This window comes from Thamnophis elegans, chromosome 5 (genome assembly GCF_009769535.1).
Source record: "Thamnophis elegans isolate rThaEle1 chromosome 5, rThaEle1.pri, whole genome shotgun sequence".
Classification (NCBI taxonomy): Eukaryota; Metazoa; Chordata; class Lepidosauria; order Squamata; family Colubridae; genus Thamnophis; species Thamnophis elegans.
Genome location: NC_045545.1, coordinates 89,476,966 through 89,495,757, shown reverse-complemented (window position 1 = coordinate 89,495,757; position 18,792 = coordinate 89,476,966). Strand labels below are relative to the sequence as shown.

At 41.0% G+C, this 18,792-nt stretch overlaps 1 protein-coding gene across 1 annotated transcript in view; it reads right to left on the bottom strand.

Annotated features, from left to right (window-relative positions):
• CDH4 (cadherin 4) overlaps positions 1 to 18,792 on the bottom strand; it is a 425,687-nt gene that overhangs the window by 94,744 nt on the left and 312,151 nt on the right. Inside the window, exon 8 of the mRNA XM_032219093.1 lies at positions 3,691 to 3,828. Within this exon, the coding sequence (XP_032074984.1) occupies positions 3,691 to 3,828 (138 nt within the window). The remainder of the gene's footprint in view (positions 1 to 3,690; positions 3,829 to 18,792) is intronic.

Below are 18,792 nucleotides of genomic sequence, written 5' to 3'. Positions count from 1 at the left end.
GTTTGATGAACTGGTTGTTGGAAGAAATTATTAGGGAAGAGAACCAGTTGCTAAATTATTTGAATCCCACCACTCATTGTGTCCCATTGAAATCACAGGCTGAAGGGAATTATGTAAATCCCAAAGGTCTTTTTCAGGAGGCAGCTGGACTTTCTTCTTTCTTTCTTTCTTTCTTTCTTTGAAGATGTTTCGCTTCTCATCCAAGAAGCTTCTTCAGCTCTGACTGGATGGTGGGGATTGGAAGATTTATATGCCTTGCAGACAGCTGGTCATACAATAAAACAATACAAAAGCAGAGTTGGAAGGGACCTTGGAGGTCTTCTAGTCCAACCCCCTGCCTAGGCAGGAAACCCTATACCGTTTCAGACAAATGGCTATCCAACATCTTCTTAAAGACTTCCAGTGTTGGGGCTTTCACAACTTCTGGAGGCAAGCTATTCCACTGATTCATTGTTCTAACTGTCAGAAAATTTCTCCTCAGTTCTAAGTTGTTTCTCTCCTTGATTAGTTTCCATCTGTTGCTTCTTGTCCTGCCCTCAGGTGCTTTGGAGAATAGTTTGACTCCCTCTTCTTTGTGGCAGCCCCTGAGATATTGGAAGACTGCTATCATGTCTCCCCTAGTCTTCTTTTCATTAAACTAGACATACCCAGTTCCTGCAACTGTTCCTCATATGTTTTAGCCTCCAGTTCCATAATCATCTTTGTTGCTCTTTCCCTAATCATCTCTGCACTCTTTCTAGAGTCTCCATATCTTTTTTACATTGTGGCAACCAAAACTGAATGCTGTATTCCAAGTGTGGCTTTACCAAGGCATTATAAAGTGGTATTAACACTCATAAATCCTTCCAATCCCCACCATCCAGTCAGAGCTGAAGAAGCTTCTTGGATGAGAAACGAAATGTCTTCAAAGAAAATAAAACAAAACAAGAAAATCTAGTTTCCCCCTGAAAAAACACCTTTGGGACAATGATGACCAGGATGACTGAGAATCTCTGTACACTTTTTTAATTGTATAAAGTATTCCTAGGAATTTTATTTGGTGTCATTCTGATAGTGGAAGCCAGCGTTCCATTACCCCTTATGTGCAAAGCTAAAATAATGTCTAATGATTGCTTGATCAGGCAAGATATTTTCTATGGAAAGTAAATAATTTAAAGTTAATTGAGAAAGACAGAGATCTTTAGGGGCTGGGACAATGGGGATAAGGTGTCTCAAAATATCACAGAGGAGACTTCAGATTTTCAATATTTGAAATAATTAGCTATACATTTTACACTGAAAGCAGTAAAATTCATGTTAAAAACATTTGTTGTTTTCTAAGAGACAAGCATTATTTAAATTCATACTGCCAGATGAGTAGGACTAATATTTGTACATTTGATATAAATTGTCCTTTTTAATTTTGTAGATCCTTCCTTCCTTCCTTCCTTCCTTCCTTCCTTCCTTCCTTCCTTCCTTCCTTCCTTCCTTCCTTCCTTCCTTCCTTTTCTCCCATTGTCTAATTGCAATAAAAATTATCATGTCTAAATACTAGCAAGAGTAAAAGTTCCTTACATTACACCCAAGAAGTACTTGGATTCCCACAGACCCTTGATAAACATTTTAACTTCTACGTATTCCTGCAGTATCTTCTTTGACAAGAATGTGTGAACATACAGTAAATATTAAAAAATCATAACCACTAGATGTCACCACATTTCACTCAAATAAGTAAGGAAAGTTCTTTAATCTTTGCTAACTTCTCATTGGAAACTTCTTGCCACCTCACCTTCTAAAGTACTGCAAGCACTAGATACTCAAGGAAGTTCAGATTGACACAAAAAGAAAGGTTTTGCACTCCATAGTAAGAGCCAATGAAGTGACAGGTTTACTTAGAGCATTGATGTATTACTTTCAGCAGGCATAATTTTCTTCCCATCCACACTCTATAATGGACGTTAATACAATTGAGCGGGTCCAGAGGTATTTCATGAGAAGAGTCCTCCACTCCTCTGTTCACAATAGAATCCCTTACGCCACCAGGCTCGAAATTTTGGACCTGGACAACCGAGAACTACGCCGCCTACAGTCTGACTTAAGCGCAATACACAAAATTGCCTGCTACAACGTCCTACCTGTCAACGACTACTTCAGCTTCATCCGCAATAATACATGGGCAAACAATAGATACAAACTCAAAGTAAACTTCTCCAAATGCGATTGCAGAAAATACGACTTCAGCAACAGAGTGGTCAATGCCTGGAACCCTCTACCTGACTCTGTTGTTACTTCCTGAAACCCCCACAGCTCCAACCTTAAATGTGGACCTTACTCCATTCTTAAGAGGTCCGTAAAAGAGGTGTGCATAAGCGCACCAGCGTGCCTACCTTCCCTGTTCTACTGTTCCCATCTATTTTGTACTCATTTCTTATGTATATACCAGTGGTGGGTTGCAGGCGGTATGTCCCGGTATGGGTGTACCGGAGCCAGCCTGGAGTACCGGATACTGCTCCGGTGCTCCGGAGGGCCCATCTGCTTGCCCGACCTCCTTAACGGTGTTTAAAGGCTTCTGCGCTTCCACACAGGCGCATGGCATGTACAGCGCCTGCGCAATGCTTCACGGAGCAGCTGGAGCATAGCGGAGTGTCATGTAGGCACTAAGATGCATGTGCGCGCTGCACGCATCCATGGGGACACCGCTGGCCCTGTTCCAACCGTACTGGTTGGAACGGGATTTGCAACCTACCACTGGTATATACGTATACCTACTTATAATATGTTATATTCACACTTCTACTTGTTTTCTCATACATGCTTGACAAACCAAAATAAATAAATAAAATAAAGTAAAATAAATAAATAAATAAATAAATAAATAAAATAAAATAAATAAAACAAATAAAACAAATAAAACAAATAAAACAAATAAAACAAATAAAACAAATAAAATAAATAAAATAAATAAAATAAATAAAATAATAAATAAAATAAATAAAATAAATAAAATAAATAAAATAAATAATAAATAAAATAAATAAAATAAATAAAATAAATAAAATAAATAAAATAAATAATAAAATAAATAAAATAAATAAAATAAATAAAATAAATAAAATAAATAAAATAAATAAAATAAATAAAATAAATAAAATAAATAAAATAAATAAAATAAACAAACAAACAAATAAATAAATAAATAGATAAATAAAATAATAAAACGTTGGTTGTCTCAAACCTGTGCAGTACGAACTAAAACTTCCCCTGGCTAAAGCTATTATGCTTTGCTTTGGCCTGGCATTTTAATAACTTGCACTGATGAGTTTCAGCCATTCACACACACTGTGCAAAAGAGAAGTTCAAAGGTAATATTGATATCTTCTGTGCAAACACCCTGAGATGAAGAACCAGCCTCTTGTCACAGAGAGGTAAAGGCTGCAATAGTTTTTTGGCACTCTCCCTCCGCTGGCTCCTTCCCGCCATTTTTCACTGCCTCAGAACAAAGCGGTATCCAGGTAGCTGTCTTTGGTCATGAATCATTTTTCCCACAGCCTCTCTCCATTTTTATTTGCTGAAAATCTCTGCTACTCCGCTATCTGTCAAGTGCTCCCTATCTGGCAAGCCAGCAAACAAGAGACAAGCCACATCAAATGTCCATGAATTACAAACATGTTGTGTGTCCATAGATCATTGCGCTGATGTATTGATACTTACGCTGTTCGTCGTGAATTCGGGTGGGTTGTCGTTCACATCTGTCACCATAATGATTGCTGTCGCTGTGTTCGAGAGACCGTAGTTAAGGTTCCCTTCCATATCGGTGGCCTGAACGATGACTGTGTATTGCTGAACTTTCTGGAAACAAAAGAGGCAAGAATGCATGATGTAAAATAGTGTTTTATTCTTTCCCTTTGCTAAGCTCAAATCTATGGAGAACTATCCCTATTGAAAAGAACATTTCTTAGGAACAAGCTTTATTTTTTATTTTTGCAATCTGGTTTCTTCCCAAAGCGATACAGGTAATCCTTGATTTACAACCATTCATTGAATGACACTTCAAACTTACAACCACACTAAATTGTGAATAATATATAATTGCAGGACTTGGGTATGGCTAGTCCAGTGAAAAGAAGGACTAGGGGTGACATGATAGCAGTATTCCAGTATTTGAGGTGCTGCCACAAAGAAGAGGCAGTCAATTTATTTTCTAAAGCACCAGAGGGCAGGAAAAGAAACAATGAATGGAAACTAATTAAGGAGAGAATCAACCTGGAAATGAGGAGTCACTTCCTAGATACACCCATATTATACCTATCCTCCGCGAGCTGCACTGGCTTCCTATCGGTCTCCGAACGTGATTCAAGGTGCTGGATATCACCTTTAAAGCCCTACATGGCCTAGGACCCGGATATCTGTGAGACCGTCTTCTGCCGCATACCTCCCAACGGCCGATAAGATCGCACAGGGTGGGCCTTCTCCAGGTGCCGTCAACCAGACAATGTCGGCTGGTGGCTCTTCAGGGGAGGGCCTTCTCTGTAGCCGCTCCGACCCTATGGAATGAACTTCCCCCAGAGATCCGGATCCTGCCCACTCTCATGGCCTTCCGAAAGGCTATCAAAACCTGGCTATTCCGGCAGGCCTGGGGCTGTTGACCTCATGACTGAGGTCCAGCCCCGACCAGATTGAGTGCATGATGTGGTTTTTAAATCTGTTTTTCTCTGTCTTTTTAATTCTTTATTTTTTTTAAATGTATTTTTCTTTAGGTTTTTTTTTTATGTTTCAAATATGTTTTATTTTCATTTTCATTTCATACAGTCACATATATACTGTGCATGACCGGGGCCATATAACATTGAGCAATAAACACAGCCATCCTTGTCAAAAATACTCCCCAAAATACAAACCCAATATACCACTTCAACCCTCCATACACCCTTTCTTCCACCCCCCTCCAACTTTCCTTTCTCCCATCCAACATTCCCCTCTCCTACTTCCCCTCCCCCTCTATCACTCCTTTCTCCCAATACACTCCCTTCCATCTCACCCTCCTTCCGATCCTCTCTCCCACCCTCTCTACCCCTCTTTCTTCTTTCCTTCTGCTCCTCCCTTCGGTGTATTTCTACTATCTATCAATATATTCAGCTTCTTATTTTTACACTAGAATTAAAAAGGCAACAGTATACAAGTGCAATCATGTTACTTTAAAATCTGGCACATACTATATTTCCCCCCTCCCCCCTCCCCCCTATGACCCCACCTACCTTCCCCCCCCCCAACTTCCCAGAGCCCGTACACGGTATAGCTTTTTATCAAACACAGTCTAAGATATATTAAAACCAAGGAAATTTAAAAAATGTAAATGTATTTTTCTGTAAGCCGCCCGGAGTCCTTCGGGATTGGGCGGCCTATAAATTTATTAAATACTAAATACTAATACCATCAGTGAGGACAATTAAACAGTGGAACAGCTTGCCTTCAGAAGTTGTGGGCCTTTGATCACTGGAGGTTTTTAAGAAGAGCCTGTACAGTTGCTTGTCTGAAATAGTATAGGGTCTCCTGCTTAAGCAGGGGGCTGGACTAGAAGACCTCCAAGGTACCTTCCAACTCTGTTCTTCTGAAAAAAGTGAGTTATGACTGCTTTCCACACTTACAATTGTTGTATTACAACATTCCCCATGGAGGATATCACGATCCCCATAAAATGATCAATGACAGTTGTTAGTCAAAAAAGATACTACCAATTTTCTGATATTTTTCTTGCCACCATAGACTGACATGGCTCTGCAAAATGGAGCTGGTGTGTGTGTGTGTGTGTGATGAATTTATCTTTCACATCTGCTGTCAAAAAATGAAATATAGTGAAAATCGATCTGTTTTCATCAAAAGATCTGCAACCTGTTCAGCCAGTGGGAATACTTGCAATGCTGAACTTCCTGAGCAAGGACAACTGTGGTCTTCCTGCAGACACATATCGAAGTAGAATTTAAAGGCATAATCCCTAGAGCAGGGGTGTCAAACTCGCTGTTCTGACCTAGGCTTCCTGATAAAGCATAAATCACATGCTTCGTCCCCAAAATCCTCTTTTATTTAAACGGCTGTGAATTATAGTCATTCACAGCCCATAATGATTCACAAACAGTCTGGGAAGAGTCCGACAGAAGTCTGCCACAGTCTTTCAGAGTAATGCTGATAAGCACCCACCGTTATCTCTCTTGAAACGCTGCCAGAGACCTAATTGTCAATTAGTTTTGCAAGACCAAATGGAGCACAGAGTCAAATGGAGCTTCTCAGAGTTTGAACCGACCACAATGAACAAAATAGCTTCCTGCAAAGGCTCACGTCTGTTTACTCCTCTTTTATGTCTTATGGGAGGGGCCAAAATCTCCAAGCCTTACTCCCAAATTGCCCTTTTTGTCTTAATTGTTCTTGCCTTCCGGAAGCTCTGTGCATGCGCACAGTGGGAACAGGCTCACACTGTTCTTCTGCCTCGCTGATGTCAGACTCCGGAGGCAATACATCACTACCAGATGGCCCTGGCCCCCTCTCTGCCGCTGGCGCAGAGCCCTCGTCCAAGTCTTCCCCAGACTCCAGGACTGGCCCATGTTCCTCCCCAACCTCCTCACTATCCAACTCTGCTGTCAGCTCTGAAGGCTGCTGGTGGATCACAACACTTGCGTTGTCATGGAGTAATCATGTGATGTATTACAACTTTCCCCCCCTTTATTAAACTGGGCATGGGAGCGGCCAGTGCAGGATGCATCCAGCCCATGGGCCACGAGTTTGATAGTCCTGCCCTAGAGGATATTAAGTCTTCAAGCCCAACAGCCTTCAATGGATGGGTCCTCCCTGAATTTATTCAATCCCTCTTTGAAGCCATCCAGGTTGGAGGTTATTGCTGATATCATGGCAATGAATTCTACTTTAAGAAACAGCTCAGTAATCAAACATAGAACAGAAAAAGTCGCTTGAAGCTTGGAAGGTGACAAGAGCAAGAGTTGAGCACATGTTGATGACTATCACACTGAGGACCCCAGCTTTAATCCTTTGTATGTTCTTATCATATAAGAATGAAGCACTGAAAAGATCTCAGCTATTGATCAGCCGTAACCATTTCAAGAGCCCAGAATATAGTCCACAAGGAAGAAGCAATAAAGGAGAATATTGGCCGGCACCGATGATGTTCCCTAGTTTGGGTAATGAAATATCTGCAAGAAAACAACCAAGCTCAGAGAGCATCAAGGACCCCTCAAGGAAGAAGGAATGCAGCATTCATTTCCAGCCGATCATCCTTACCAACCACGGCTAATAAGCTAACGGAGTCTGTAATTAGAAGGAAGAATACCAGAGGATACTAAAGCTACAGAACAGAGTGGGAAGTAAATACATTTATCCTGGAGGAAGGGTATCCAACACGATGCAGTTCAGTGGTAAGATAAGTAAGTGCTGCATTTAGGCAGAAAAAAACACCCACATATGCACAAGGACAGGATAGGCAGTGCACCTGGCTCAACAGTAGAACCTGTGAGAGAGATTTAGGTGTCCCAATGGACCACCTTCCCAAAGGTGCTTTTCAAAAGGCAACTGACAAATGTTTTGCTTCTCATCCAAGAAGTTCAGTTGGGTTTGCAGAACTGAAGAAGCTTCTTGATGAGATTTGAAACTATTTCAAGAAAAAAAAAACCCCAAGGAAATCTTGAACATCACCTTTGGGACAACCATGACCTAGATAATACAATACAATAGCAGAGTTGGAAGGGACTTTGGAGGTCTTCTAGTCCAACCCCCTGCCTAGGTAGGAAACCCTATACCATTTCAGACAAATGGCTATCCAACATCTTCCTAAAGACTTCCAGTGTTGGGGCATTCACAACTTCTGGAGGCAAGTAGTTCCACTAATTGTTCTAACTGTCATGAAATTTCTCCTCAGTTCTAAGTTGCTTCTCTCCTTGATTAGTTTCCACCCATTGCTTCTTGTTCTACCCTCAGGTGCCTTGGAGAATAGTTTGACTCCCTCTTCTTTGTAGCAACACCTGAAATATTGGAAGACTGCTAACATGTCTCCCCTAGTCCTTCTTTTCATTAAACTGGACATACCCAGCTCCTGCAACCGTTCTTCATATGTTTTAGTCTCCAGTCCCCTAATCCTCTTTGTTGCTCTTCTCTGCACTCTTTCTAGAGTCTCCACATCTTTTCTACATCGTGGCGACCAAAACTGAATGCAGTATTCCAAGTGTGGTCTTATGAAGGCATTATAAAGTGGTATTAACACTTCACATGATCTTGATTCTATCCCTTTGTTTATGTAGCCTAGAACTGTGTTGGCTTTTTTGGCAGCTGCTGCACACGGCTGGCTCCTATTTAAATGGTTGTCCCCTAGGACTCCAAGATCCTTCTCATAGTTACTACTATTGAGCAAGGTACCACCTATACTGTACCTTTGTATTTTGTTTTTCTTGCCTAAATGAAGAACCTTACTGTTTTCACCATTGAATTTCATTTTGTTAGCTAGTGCCCAATGTTCAAATTTGTCAAGATCCTTATGTATCTTGAGCCTGTCTTCTGGAGTGTTGGCTATTCCTGCCATCTTGGTGTCATCTGCAAATGTGATGAGTTCCCCATTTATCCCCTCATCCAGATCCAGATGATTGAAGGGTGTGTGTCCATTTGTTCTTCAATGCACCCAAGGGCAGGATAAGAAATAATGGGTGGAAGATCATCAGAGGGAGATCCAACCTCAAACTAAGGAGGAATTTCCTGATTAATGAATGGAACAATTTGCCTTCTGAAGTTGTGGGCACTCCATCACTGAAGGTTTTTTTAAAAAAAGGATGGGAGAACCTTTGTCTGGGATGATATGAAGACTCCTGCCTTGGGCAGACCGGAAGGTCCCTTCCAACTCTATGAGGACTTGTACACTGCACGAGTCAAAAATAGGGCTGTGAAAATATTTACAGACCTCCCCCTCACATTGTGGACATAAATTGTTTCAACTCCTACCCTCAAAACAACACTATAGAGCACTGCATACCAGAACAACTAAACACAAGAACAATTTCCCCCCAAACTCCATCACTCTGCTAAATAAATAATTCCCTCAACACTGTCAAACTATTCACTAAGGCTGCATTACTACTACTATTAGTCTTCTCATCGTTCCTATTACCCATCTCCTCCCACTTAGGACTGTATGACTGTAACTTTGTTTGTTACGATTTATATTGATATTGATATTGTTTCCTTTGACAAATTCCTTGTATGTCCAATCACACTCAGCAATAAAGAATTCTATTCTATTCTATTCTATTCTATTCTATTCTACTATATTCTAGCCCATGATTCTAAGGCAATGACAAATCACTTTCCCTCCGCTATAAAGATCCATCTGGGAAAACAATAGGAGTCAAGCTTAACTTAAAAGAGATTTTACTATTCGCCTCCCCGCCCCCCAGCATCATAGAACTAAGAGATCAAGCATTTCTTCTCATTTACACTTGGCAGTTTTCTATTCCATTTTCTTTGCAGCATGACCCCTAAAAAGCAGCCACTAGGTACAGAGGTCATCGCTTAGATATTTATCACTTGAAACAACCTGGGACTTTCAGGGCCATTGACTGCTCTGGTCTTGCCTCCAGCGAGGGCACTGCAAAGGCAGATGTCGTCTCTTTGTCAAAAGTAACTCGGAAACCGACTGCTGCTGTTTTGCAAATTGCAATGCGAACCTCCCAGTCAGCTGCAAGGGAAGGTCATCCTAGGCTAAAGAAATCTCTCACTAGAGGAAATGGTGTTTAACATGGCAACACCTTACAGCAGCATAGAATTCTTGCTAAAGGAGGCTGCTTAAAGATTGCTCCACCAAACTGCAGCCAGCCCCATTCAAAGCCACATGAATTAGCCCTGAATCAGTAAGAACTTATTGCTAGTTAAGAGTCAGGGGTGGAGTTAAGAGAGCAAACAGTCTGGAATCTTTAAGGTAAAGGCTCCCTTTGCACATATGTGCTAGTCGTTCCTGACTCTATATGCTCATCTCCGTTTCGAAGCCGAAGAGCCAGTGCTGCCTGAAGACGTCTCTGTGGTCATGTGGCTGGCATGACTAAACACCAAAGGTGGATGGAGCGGTGTTACCTTCCCACCAAAGGTGGTTCCTATTTTTCTACTTGCCTTTTTGCGTTCTTTCGAACTGTCAGGTTGGCAGAAGCTGGGACAAGTAATGAGAGCTCACTCTGTTATGCAGTGCTAGGGATTCAAACCACTGAACTGCCGAGCTTTCTAATCAACAAGCTCAGTGTCTGAGCTTGTTGATTAGAAAGCCATCGCGTCCCTTCTGGAATCATCTGGGATCCTTATATTCCTGCAAATAATCTGAACAGATTAATGACAGGAGGAAAGGATCAGGACTAAGTCCACATCAATTCAAGTGTTCTACATCCACCCAAAAGTGAGAGATTGAAAAAGTTTTGACACTGAAAAGAACTGGAATGAAGTTGAGTACAAAAACAACAACAGTTGACTAGAGAAGCAGTAACAAAAAGTAATAATTTGGACAAAACTTGACATGGGAAAGGAAAACAGATCCATTCCTGAAAGGTTGAACAATTTTTGCAGAAAGAGGCGATGATGTCAAACATGCAAATACATCCCAAAACACCAATTTGGCAGAAACAATATTTTTAAAATGTGGAGTCCCTTGCATACCCATATTCTGCAGCTCCAATATGATGTCCCTACACTAGCAGTTCAGCAGCCAGATCATCTATAGCCTACGATAACAATATTTCACTAAAATTGGTGGTTTCGTGTCCTTGGTTTAGTATTATTTTAGCCGAGGGAGATACTATGAGGCCAAAATAAAATAAGAAATAAAGAACAAGCTGGAGTGTTAAACAACTCTGAAAAGTCAGAAAATACCTTAATTAGGAGAAGCAATTAAAAAAAAGAAGAGGGGCTTTAAAATATTAAATCAACAAATGCTATTGATATGAAACTGTTAACGCTTGGATTCCTAACACACAGCAGTTTTAGATAAACCATTTCAGTTACTTCTAATTAAATCACCACTGAGGCATGTCCTAATAGATGAGGAAACTATGCTACAGGCCCCCTCCAACCTTTTCATGCTTTTAAACTGATGATTGAGTCATTCAGAAAAATTACCATTTCAATGTGTCTTTGCGATTTGTCACAGAAGTTTCATGGAAGCAAAAGTCCTCCCTTCTGCTGCCCTATGCTCCTAGTAGCTGTACCCCGTGAGTTACCGAGGAGTAACTTTCTTTTGACGAGAGTAAGCTCTTGAACGGATGTGTGTAGATTCCAGGAATCCTACATTCTTCTGATATTCCATGGAATTTACAGACTTAATTTTGTTCACCTTTTCAAATCCATGCACCAAAAAAGGTGACTCATAGATTTGCTCTGTTTATATACTAGTGGCTTGTTCAGTTCTGTCCTAGTGTTGATGGAAATGTTCTTGGTGGTTCCTTGATAAGGCTGTTTACTGTTTGGGTTGGTAGTTCCTTGATTGGGGTATTGTTTACTGCTTGGTTGTTGGTCTAGTTAGTATAAATCTTGATGTACTATATATAAACAGAGAGCAAATCCCACTTCCTTTTAACACTGATGATGTTACCTGGTTGGGTAATGAAATGACTGCAAAAAAAACCAGCCATGTTCAGAGAGCACCAAGGACCCCACAGTTCAACCCCGAGCTACAAATATTCTCTTCTTTTGATAAAAATAGAAGAGGCACCAAAATAATTGATGGAAAACTTAAAGACGCAATTCTCAATTTGCCAACATGAGAGACTGAATTAGTATATGAAGCAATTATTTCAAGATTTCCACTTCTGATTATTGGGCATGCTGCATTCCGTACCTTTGTGGAATATCATTTAGTCCAAAATATTCAAAATTTGGTTCAGAAAAATCCAAACTCCTCTCTAGGTCTGTTTTACTGCTCAACGGAGTGCTAGCTTGAACAGGAATATAAAAAGACTGTCCTTCTATAACTCACACATTATGGCAAGGAATATTTCTTATATTCTGAGGTCTATAACATCTCTGCAGCTTGAACTGTTTCTTGAGAAGCCTGATAATTTTTGCAGTGCATTATCTATTGCTTGCTTGCTTGCTTGCTTGCCTGCCTGCCTGCCTGCCTGCCTGCCTGCCTGCCTGCCTGCCTGCCTGCCTGCCTGCCTGCCTGCCTGCCTATCTATCTATCTATCTATCTATCTATCTATCTATCTATCTATCTATCTATCTATCTATCTATCTATCTATCATCAATCAACCATCTATCTATTCTATTATCTCTTTCTCTGTCTCTATATCTACCATCTACCATCTATGTAATCTCTCTCTCTTTCTCTGTCTCTAACTAATCGACTTTCACCTATCTAATCTCTCTTTTTCTCTCTTTATCTGTCCAACATCCAGGACAAGCAAGATGAGATCAAAGCTATCTGATTCCCTCTACTGGTCGGGGAATTCTGGCAGTTGAAGTCCACACCTCTTAAAGTTGCTTCTTTTTGAAAAACACTGCTTTACAGCATTCTCTTAAGATAGATGGGCAAAGCCAATGCTTGCCGCTTAGACATATGAATCTGTGTAATCTATGTTTATGTCTCCGAACCTCATGGCCATCGCTTAATTGTGTGGCGATCATCTTCATATTTTCAGTCTGGAGACCCAATTTTTTTAAAAAAATCAACCCTTGATTTCTCATCATGCCATCAGTCTGCTCCAATCAGCTTCATTAGATGAGTCACGATTCTGGTAATATAACAAACTTGAGCAATATGTTTCCCTTTACTGACCTTTTTTGATGCTAAAAAGTCCAAAACATTGTAACCTTTAATCCAAGAGGAATTACTACAACCCCTTAATCATTTTGATTGACCTTTCTCAGCAAGGCACTATTCTCTGTGAGGTGCAGAGATCACAGCTGTGTAAACTGTTCAAAGTATAAATTTAACCATGGTGCGATGGTTCAGCGGTTAAAGTCACTGAGCTTGTCAGTTGGAAAGCTGACTGCCTGGGTTTGAGACCTGAGCGCAGTGTGATGGGGTGAACTCCCATTACTTGCCTCAGCTCCTGCCCGCCTAGAAGTTTGAAAGCATGCAAATGTGAGTAGATAAATAGGTACCATTTTGGTGGGAAGGTAGCAGCATTCCATGAACCTGGGTGTTATAGTCATGCTAGTGACATGACCACTGAAGCATATTGGACAATATTGGCTCCCTTGGTTAAGAAACAGAGATGAGTATTGCCCCCTAAACTTGAACACTGGATAGGGGAAACTTTTACCTTTACTTTTATTCAAAGTATGATTCTGTAAAGGCATAACCATTTTAATATGTTTAATTATCATTCTATTCCAAATGATCCCACGGCTATAACATATGGCAGTCAAACATAGGTGATAACTTCATTTATTTTTCTTGGTGAGTTGCCACTATCAGGATAGGTACTGAGGAATACGGTTTCTAGTTCATCAGTTTTGATCGTCTGGAATAATTTGCATTTCATAGATGTTTTTCTCTCTGGCACATTTTTATTCATGTAGCAGGCTGTACTCCTGATACATTTGGCTAAATTTCCTAAGCATTCACAGATGTGCTCCTATTTGTAATGGGGAAAACCTGGACAGTATGATCTTTCCTTTTCACTAATATATTCCCATCAAGTGGAGAAAAATACATAGACCTAAATTCTCTCCTACTTCTCCAAGAATAGAACAGAATTGCAAGGAGCCTTGGAGGCCTTCTAGTCCAGCCCCCTACTCAAGCAGGAAACCCAACAACATTTCAGACAAATGATTGTCCAATCTCTTCTTTAAAAACTTCCAGTGTTGGAGCATTTACAACTTCTGGAGGAAAGTTCTGTTCCACTGATTAATGGTTCTAATTGCCAGGAAATTTCTTAGTTCTAGGTTGCTTCTCTCCTTGATTAGTTTCCACCCATTGCTTCTTGTCCTACCCTCAGGTGCTTTGGAGAATAGCTTGACTCCCTCTTCTTTGTGGCAGCCCCTGAGATATCAGAACACCATGACCCAACAAAAGGGCGAATGACAAATCCGCGCCCGACTGAACCGCGTCGCTAAAACCGCGACGTCATCAACGTGCCGACAACAGCGCTTTACAACAGCATGTCGACAGAAAGCCAATTTAACTTAAGGTAAGGTTTAGGGTTAGGTTTAGGGTTAGGTTTAGGGTTAGGTTTAGGGTTAGGTTTAGGGTTAGGTTTAGGGTTAGGTTTAGGGTTAGGTTTAGGGTTAGGTTTAGGGTTAGGTTTAGGGTTAGGTTTAGGGTTAGGTTTAGGGTTAGGGTAAGGGTTAGTGTTAAGTTTAGGGTTAGGGTTAGCATTACGTTTAGGGTTAGGTTTAGGTTTAGGGTTAGCGTTACGTTTAGGGTTAGGGTTAGCATTATGTTTAGGGTTAGGTTTAGTTTTAAAGCGCGCTTCTGTCGCCGCACTGTTGTCGGCGCGATTCAGCGCTCATTCAGAGCGATTTAGAACAAGCAGTTTTGTCACCGCGGTTTAGTCAGGCGCAGTTTAGTCGTTCGCCCTTTTGTCGGTGAACCTCAGAACACTACTATCATGTCTCCCCTAGTCCTTCTTTTCATTAAACTAGATATACCCAATTCCAGCAACCATTCTTCATGTGTTTTAGCCTCATTCCAGAACATGAAATAGAATTGCATACAGAAGAGAGCTTCTGCCTTCCATCAAATAGACAAAAGAATGGTCACTAAATGCAGATTCACTAAGTTTTTCAATCTGAGTAACTTTCATATGTGTGGACTTCAACTCCCAGAATTCCCCAGCCAATAAGCAGGCTGAGGAACTCTGGGAGTTGAAGTCCACAGATATGAAATTTGCCAAGATTGAGAAACACTGGAGCAGACTGCAATACATTTAATGAATCTTGGAGAAAGGAATCTTGGGTGGTGATGTTGTGCGCGCCTGGGGAGGCACATTGTATTGTGGGGTTGGGCACGCGCACGGGCACGATAGCCCGGGGGCACAATTTTGGCACGCCTTTACAAAAAGGTTCGCCATCAGTGGCTTAGATATTAGCTGCTGATGAGCTAGCCCGAAAAAAAGTGTTCGCTTCCCATATTTCTAAACCATTTGCCAGCCTGCAATTGATCATGCTGTGAAATAGAAAAATATCTTAGATGGGCTTCTGTACTGCTATCTTTCCATCCATCTGGTCATCCATCAACTAGCTGCTCTGCCATCTACTGATGCCATCCATCCATCTAGCTACTGTCATCTTCTCCCTGTCTCTCAGTCAGTCACCAGGTGGCAGTATCGAGCTAACGTTGTGTGTGGGTTGAAGGCTGTGCAGGATCACACCATGTGAGGTTGTGAACGGAAGGTTCCAAGAATCCAGAGGGCTAGAATTTAAACCAGGAAGTAGACAAAAACACCCTGGAAGATGGAATAGCAAGTTCTCTACCTCCGTAGTGCTGTCAAAAACCCCTCCCAGCCCCCATGAACATAACCATTAAGTCAAACCCTAATCAAAGAGAGAAGCAACCTAGAATTGTGGAGAAATTTCCTAACAGTGAGGATGATTAACCAGTGGAACAGCTTGGCTTCAGAAGTCATGGATGCTTCATCACTGGAGGTTTTTAAGAAGAGACTGGACAGTCACCTGTCTGAAATGGTATAAGGCAGTGATGGCTAACCTTTTCTGGACTGAGTGCCCAAAGCGCACACCTGAACCCCCAAATGCAATGCACATGCAGTCCCCTTGCAAGCGCCCTGCCCCCTTACATGTGTCCTGCCCCACGCATGCATGCAGGGCAGAGACCCAAACACCAGCTGGCCAGTAGGAGGCGCGTGCGCGTGCGCGGCGGAGCTGAACTGGGGTGATGGCTCACATGCCATCAGAGAGGGCGCCATGTGCCACCTCTGCCATGTGTGCCATAGGTTCGTCATCACAGGTATAGGGTCTTCTGCTTGAGCAGAGGGTTGGATTAGAAGACCTTCATAGTCCCTTCCAGATTCTGTTCTGTTCTGATCTAGTCTAGTCTAGTCAGCCTAGCCTAGTCTCTCTTCTCTTCTGTTCTAGCCTGGTCTATAGTCTAGTCTATAGTCTACTCTAGTCAGTCTAGCCTAGACTCCTATTCTATTCTGTTCTGTTCTGTTCTGTTCTGTTCTGTTCTGTTCTAGTCTAGTCTAGTCTAGTCTAGTCTATAGTCTAGTCTATAGTCTAGTCTAGTCAGCCTAGCCTAGTCTCTATTCTATTCTATTCTATTCTATTCTGTTCTGTTCTGTTCTGTCCTGTCCTGTCCTGTCCTATTCTATTCTAGTCTAGTCTAGTCTAGTCTAGTCTAGTCTAGTCTAGTCTAGTCTAGTCTATAATCTAGTCTAGTCAGGCTAGCCTAGTCTCTATTCTATTCTGTTCTGTTCTGTTCTAGTCTAGTCTATAGTCTAGTCTAGAACAGCCTAGTCTCTCTTCTCTTCTGTTCTGTTCTAGCCTGGTCTATAGTCTATAGTCTAGTCTAGTCAGTCTAGCCTAGACTCTATTCTATTTTGTTCTGTTCTAGTCTAGTCTAGTCTATAGTCTAGTCAGCCTAGCCTAGCCTAGTCTCTATTCTATTCTATTCTATTCTATTCTATTCTATTCTATTCTATTCTATTCTATTCTGTTCTGTTCTAGTCTATAGTCTAGTCTATAGTCTAGTCTATAGTCTAGTTTATAGTCTAGTCTATAGTCTAGTCTATAGTCTAGTCTATAGTCTAGTCTAGTCAGCCTAGCCTAGTCTCTATTCTATTCTATTCTATTCTATTCTATTCTATTCTATTCTATTCTATTCTATTCTATTCTATTCTGTTCTGTTCTGTTCTGTTCTGTTCTGTTCTGTTCTGTTCTGTTCTGTTCTGTTCTAGTCTATAGTCTAGTCTATAGTTAGTCTAGTCAGCCTAGCCTAGTCTCTATTCTATTCTGTTCTATTCTAGTCTAGTTTACAGCCTAGCCTAGTCTAGCCTCTATTCTATTCTATTCTATTCTATTCTATTCTATTCTATTCTATTCTATTCTATTCTATTCTATTCTAAGGGACACAATGCACGGAGTCCTTGACTTACAACCACATTTCTGTGGCTAACTGTTAAGTGAGTTGCAACCAATTTTAGGACCTTTTTTGCCAAGTTGTTAGGCAAATCACTGCCTTTAAGTGAATCGGATGGTTGTTAAATGAATCATGTTTACCTCATTTGCTTGCCTGAAGCTGGCTGGGAAGCAAATCATGTAACCACAGGATGCTACAACTATTGTAAATATATGCCAAGCGCCTAAATTTGATCACAAATTTTGATCATGAGGATGCTTGGATGGCCATGGGGGCTTGTTGTTAGTCACTTTTTCGGCACTGTTTTAGCTTCGAATGGTCACTAAACAAATCGATGTAAGTCAAGAATTACCTGTATCTACTCAAAGGACACTTAACTACGACTACTATTTTTTAAAACCACTTGTCTCTTCTGTATTCATGGAAAGTTAGTTCACTAAAGCAGAAACTTAAGCTGCAATTTTCATGCCATCAATTCCAGCGGAACTTTTGTGAAGATATTTTTCAAAACAGAATATAGTTCCTTTTCTCAAACTACCTTACACGGGATCTGAGGCTTTTCATATCACACAAAAGGGAAAGGTTTTCTATTTTTCTCATCTTCACCACAAAGAAATCTTTTACCTACATCTGAATAATATGAATATATTAATTAAGCTTGATAATGGCTCTTAATGATACCCATCAGCAATGGAACAAAGCTATATATATCTTTACTTTTGTTAAAAACGGTGCCTAAATGTAATTCCTTATATTGTGAAAATCTAAAATGATGCAATTGTTCATATACTTTTAAAATTACGCCCTTTCCCCACTTCAAATGCCAGAGGGTTCGTGTACAGAATAAAGGCAGTCCTTTATTTATGACCACATTTGAGGTCAGAATTTCTGTGGTTAAGCAAGATGGTTGTTAAGTGAATTGCACACAATTTTGTGACCTTTTCCCACAGTTGTTAAGAAAATCACTACAGTCGTTAAAGGAACCATGTGGTTGTTAAACAAATCTAGATTCCCTCATTGATTTTGCTTGTTGGAAATTGGTTGGGAAGGTGGCAATTGGTGGGAATGCCACCGTAGTTGTAAGGGTGAGGACCGGTCACCTTTTTCAGTGCCGTTGTAATTGCAAACAGTCATTAAACAAATGGTTTTAGGCAAAGGAGTTTCATGGCTGAGACGGGACTAGAACTCATGGTCTCCTGCTTTCTAATCAGGTGCCTGCAACCACCGCCATGCAAGGACAAAGAGGCAGAAGATGGGCAGAATGCATCCATGAACGCCAACTGTACCAGTCAGAAGGCATAATGAAAACGTTTTCATTTTACAACATCCAGGCTGACTTAACCATCGTTTCAATTGGAAAAATGGGACCATCGTAGACCAACCCAAGTCCAAAAATGCTAGAGAATTTCTAGAAGCGTGGCACACTGACAAATCAAGTAACCAATGCCCTAGTCAAGAAGCTGCTAAAGAAGCCAACAGCCAACAGCCCAACCAAAGACTCTCTAAGACTACCCCCACCAAGAGACTAGAATATAAACTGACAGCAAATCTCACCCCTTACTAGCACTGATGACGTTAGAAGTTGTGAATGCTCCAACACTGGATGTTTTAAAGAAGAGATTGGACAACCATTTGTCTGAAGTGGTCTAGGACAGTGGTCTCCAACCTTGGCAACTTTAAGACCTGTGGACTTCAATTCCCAAAGTTCCTTCAACTCTGGGAGTTGAAGTCCACAAGTCTTAAA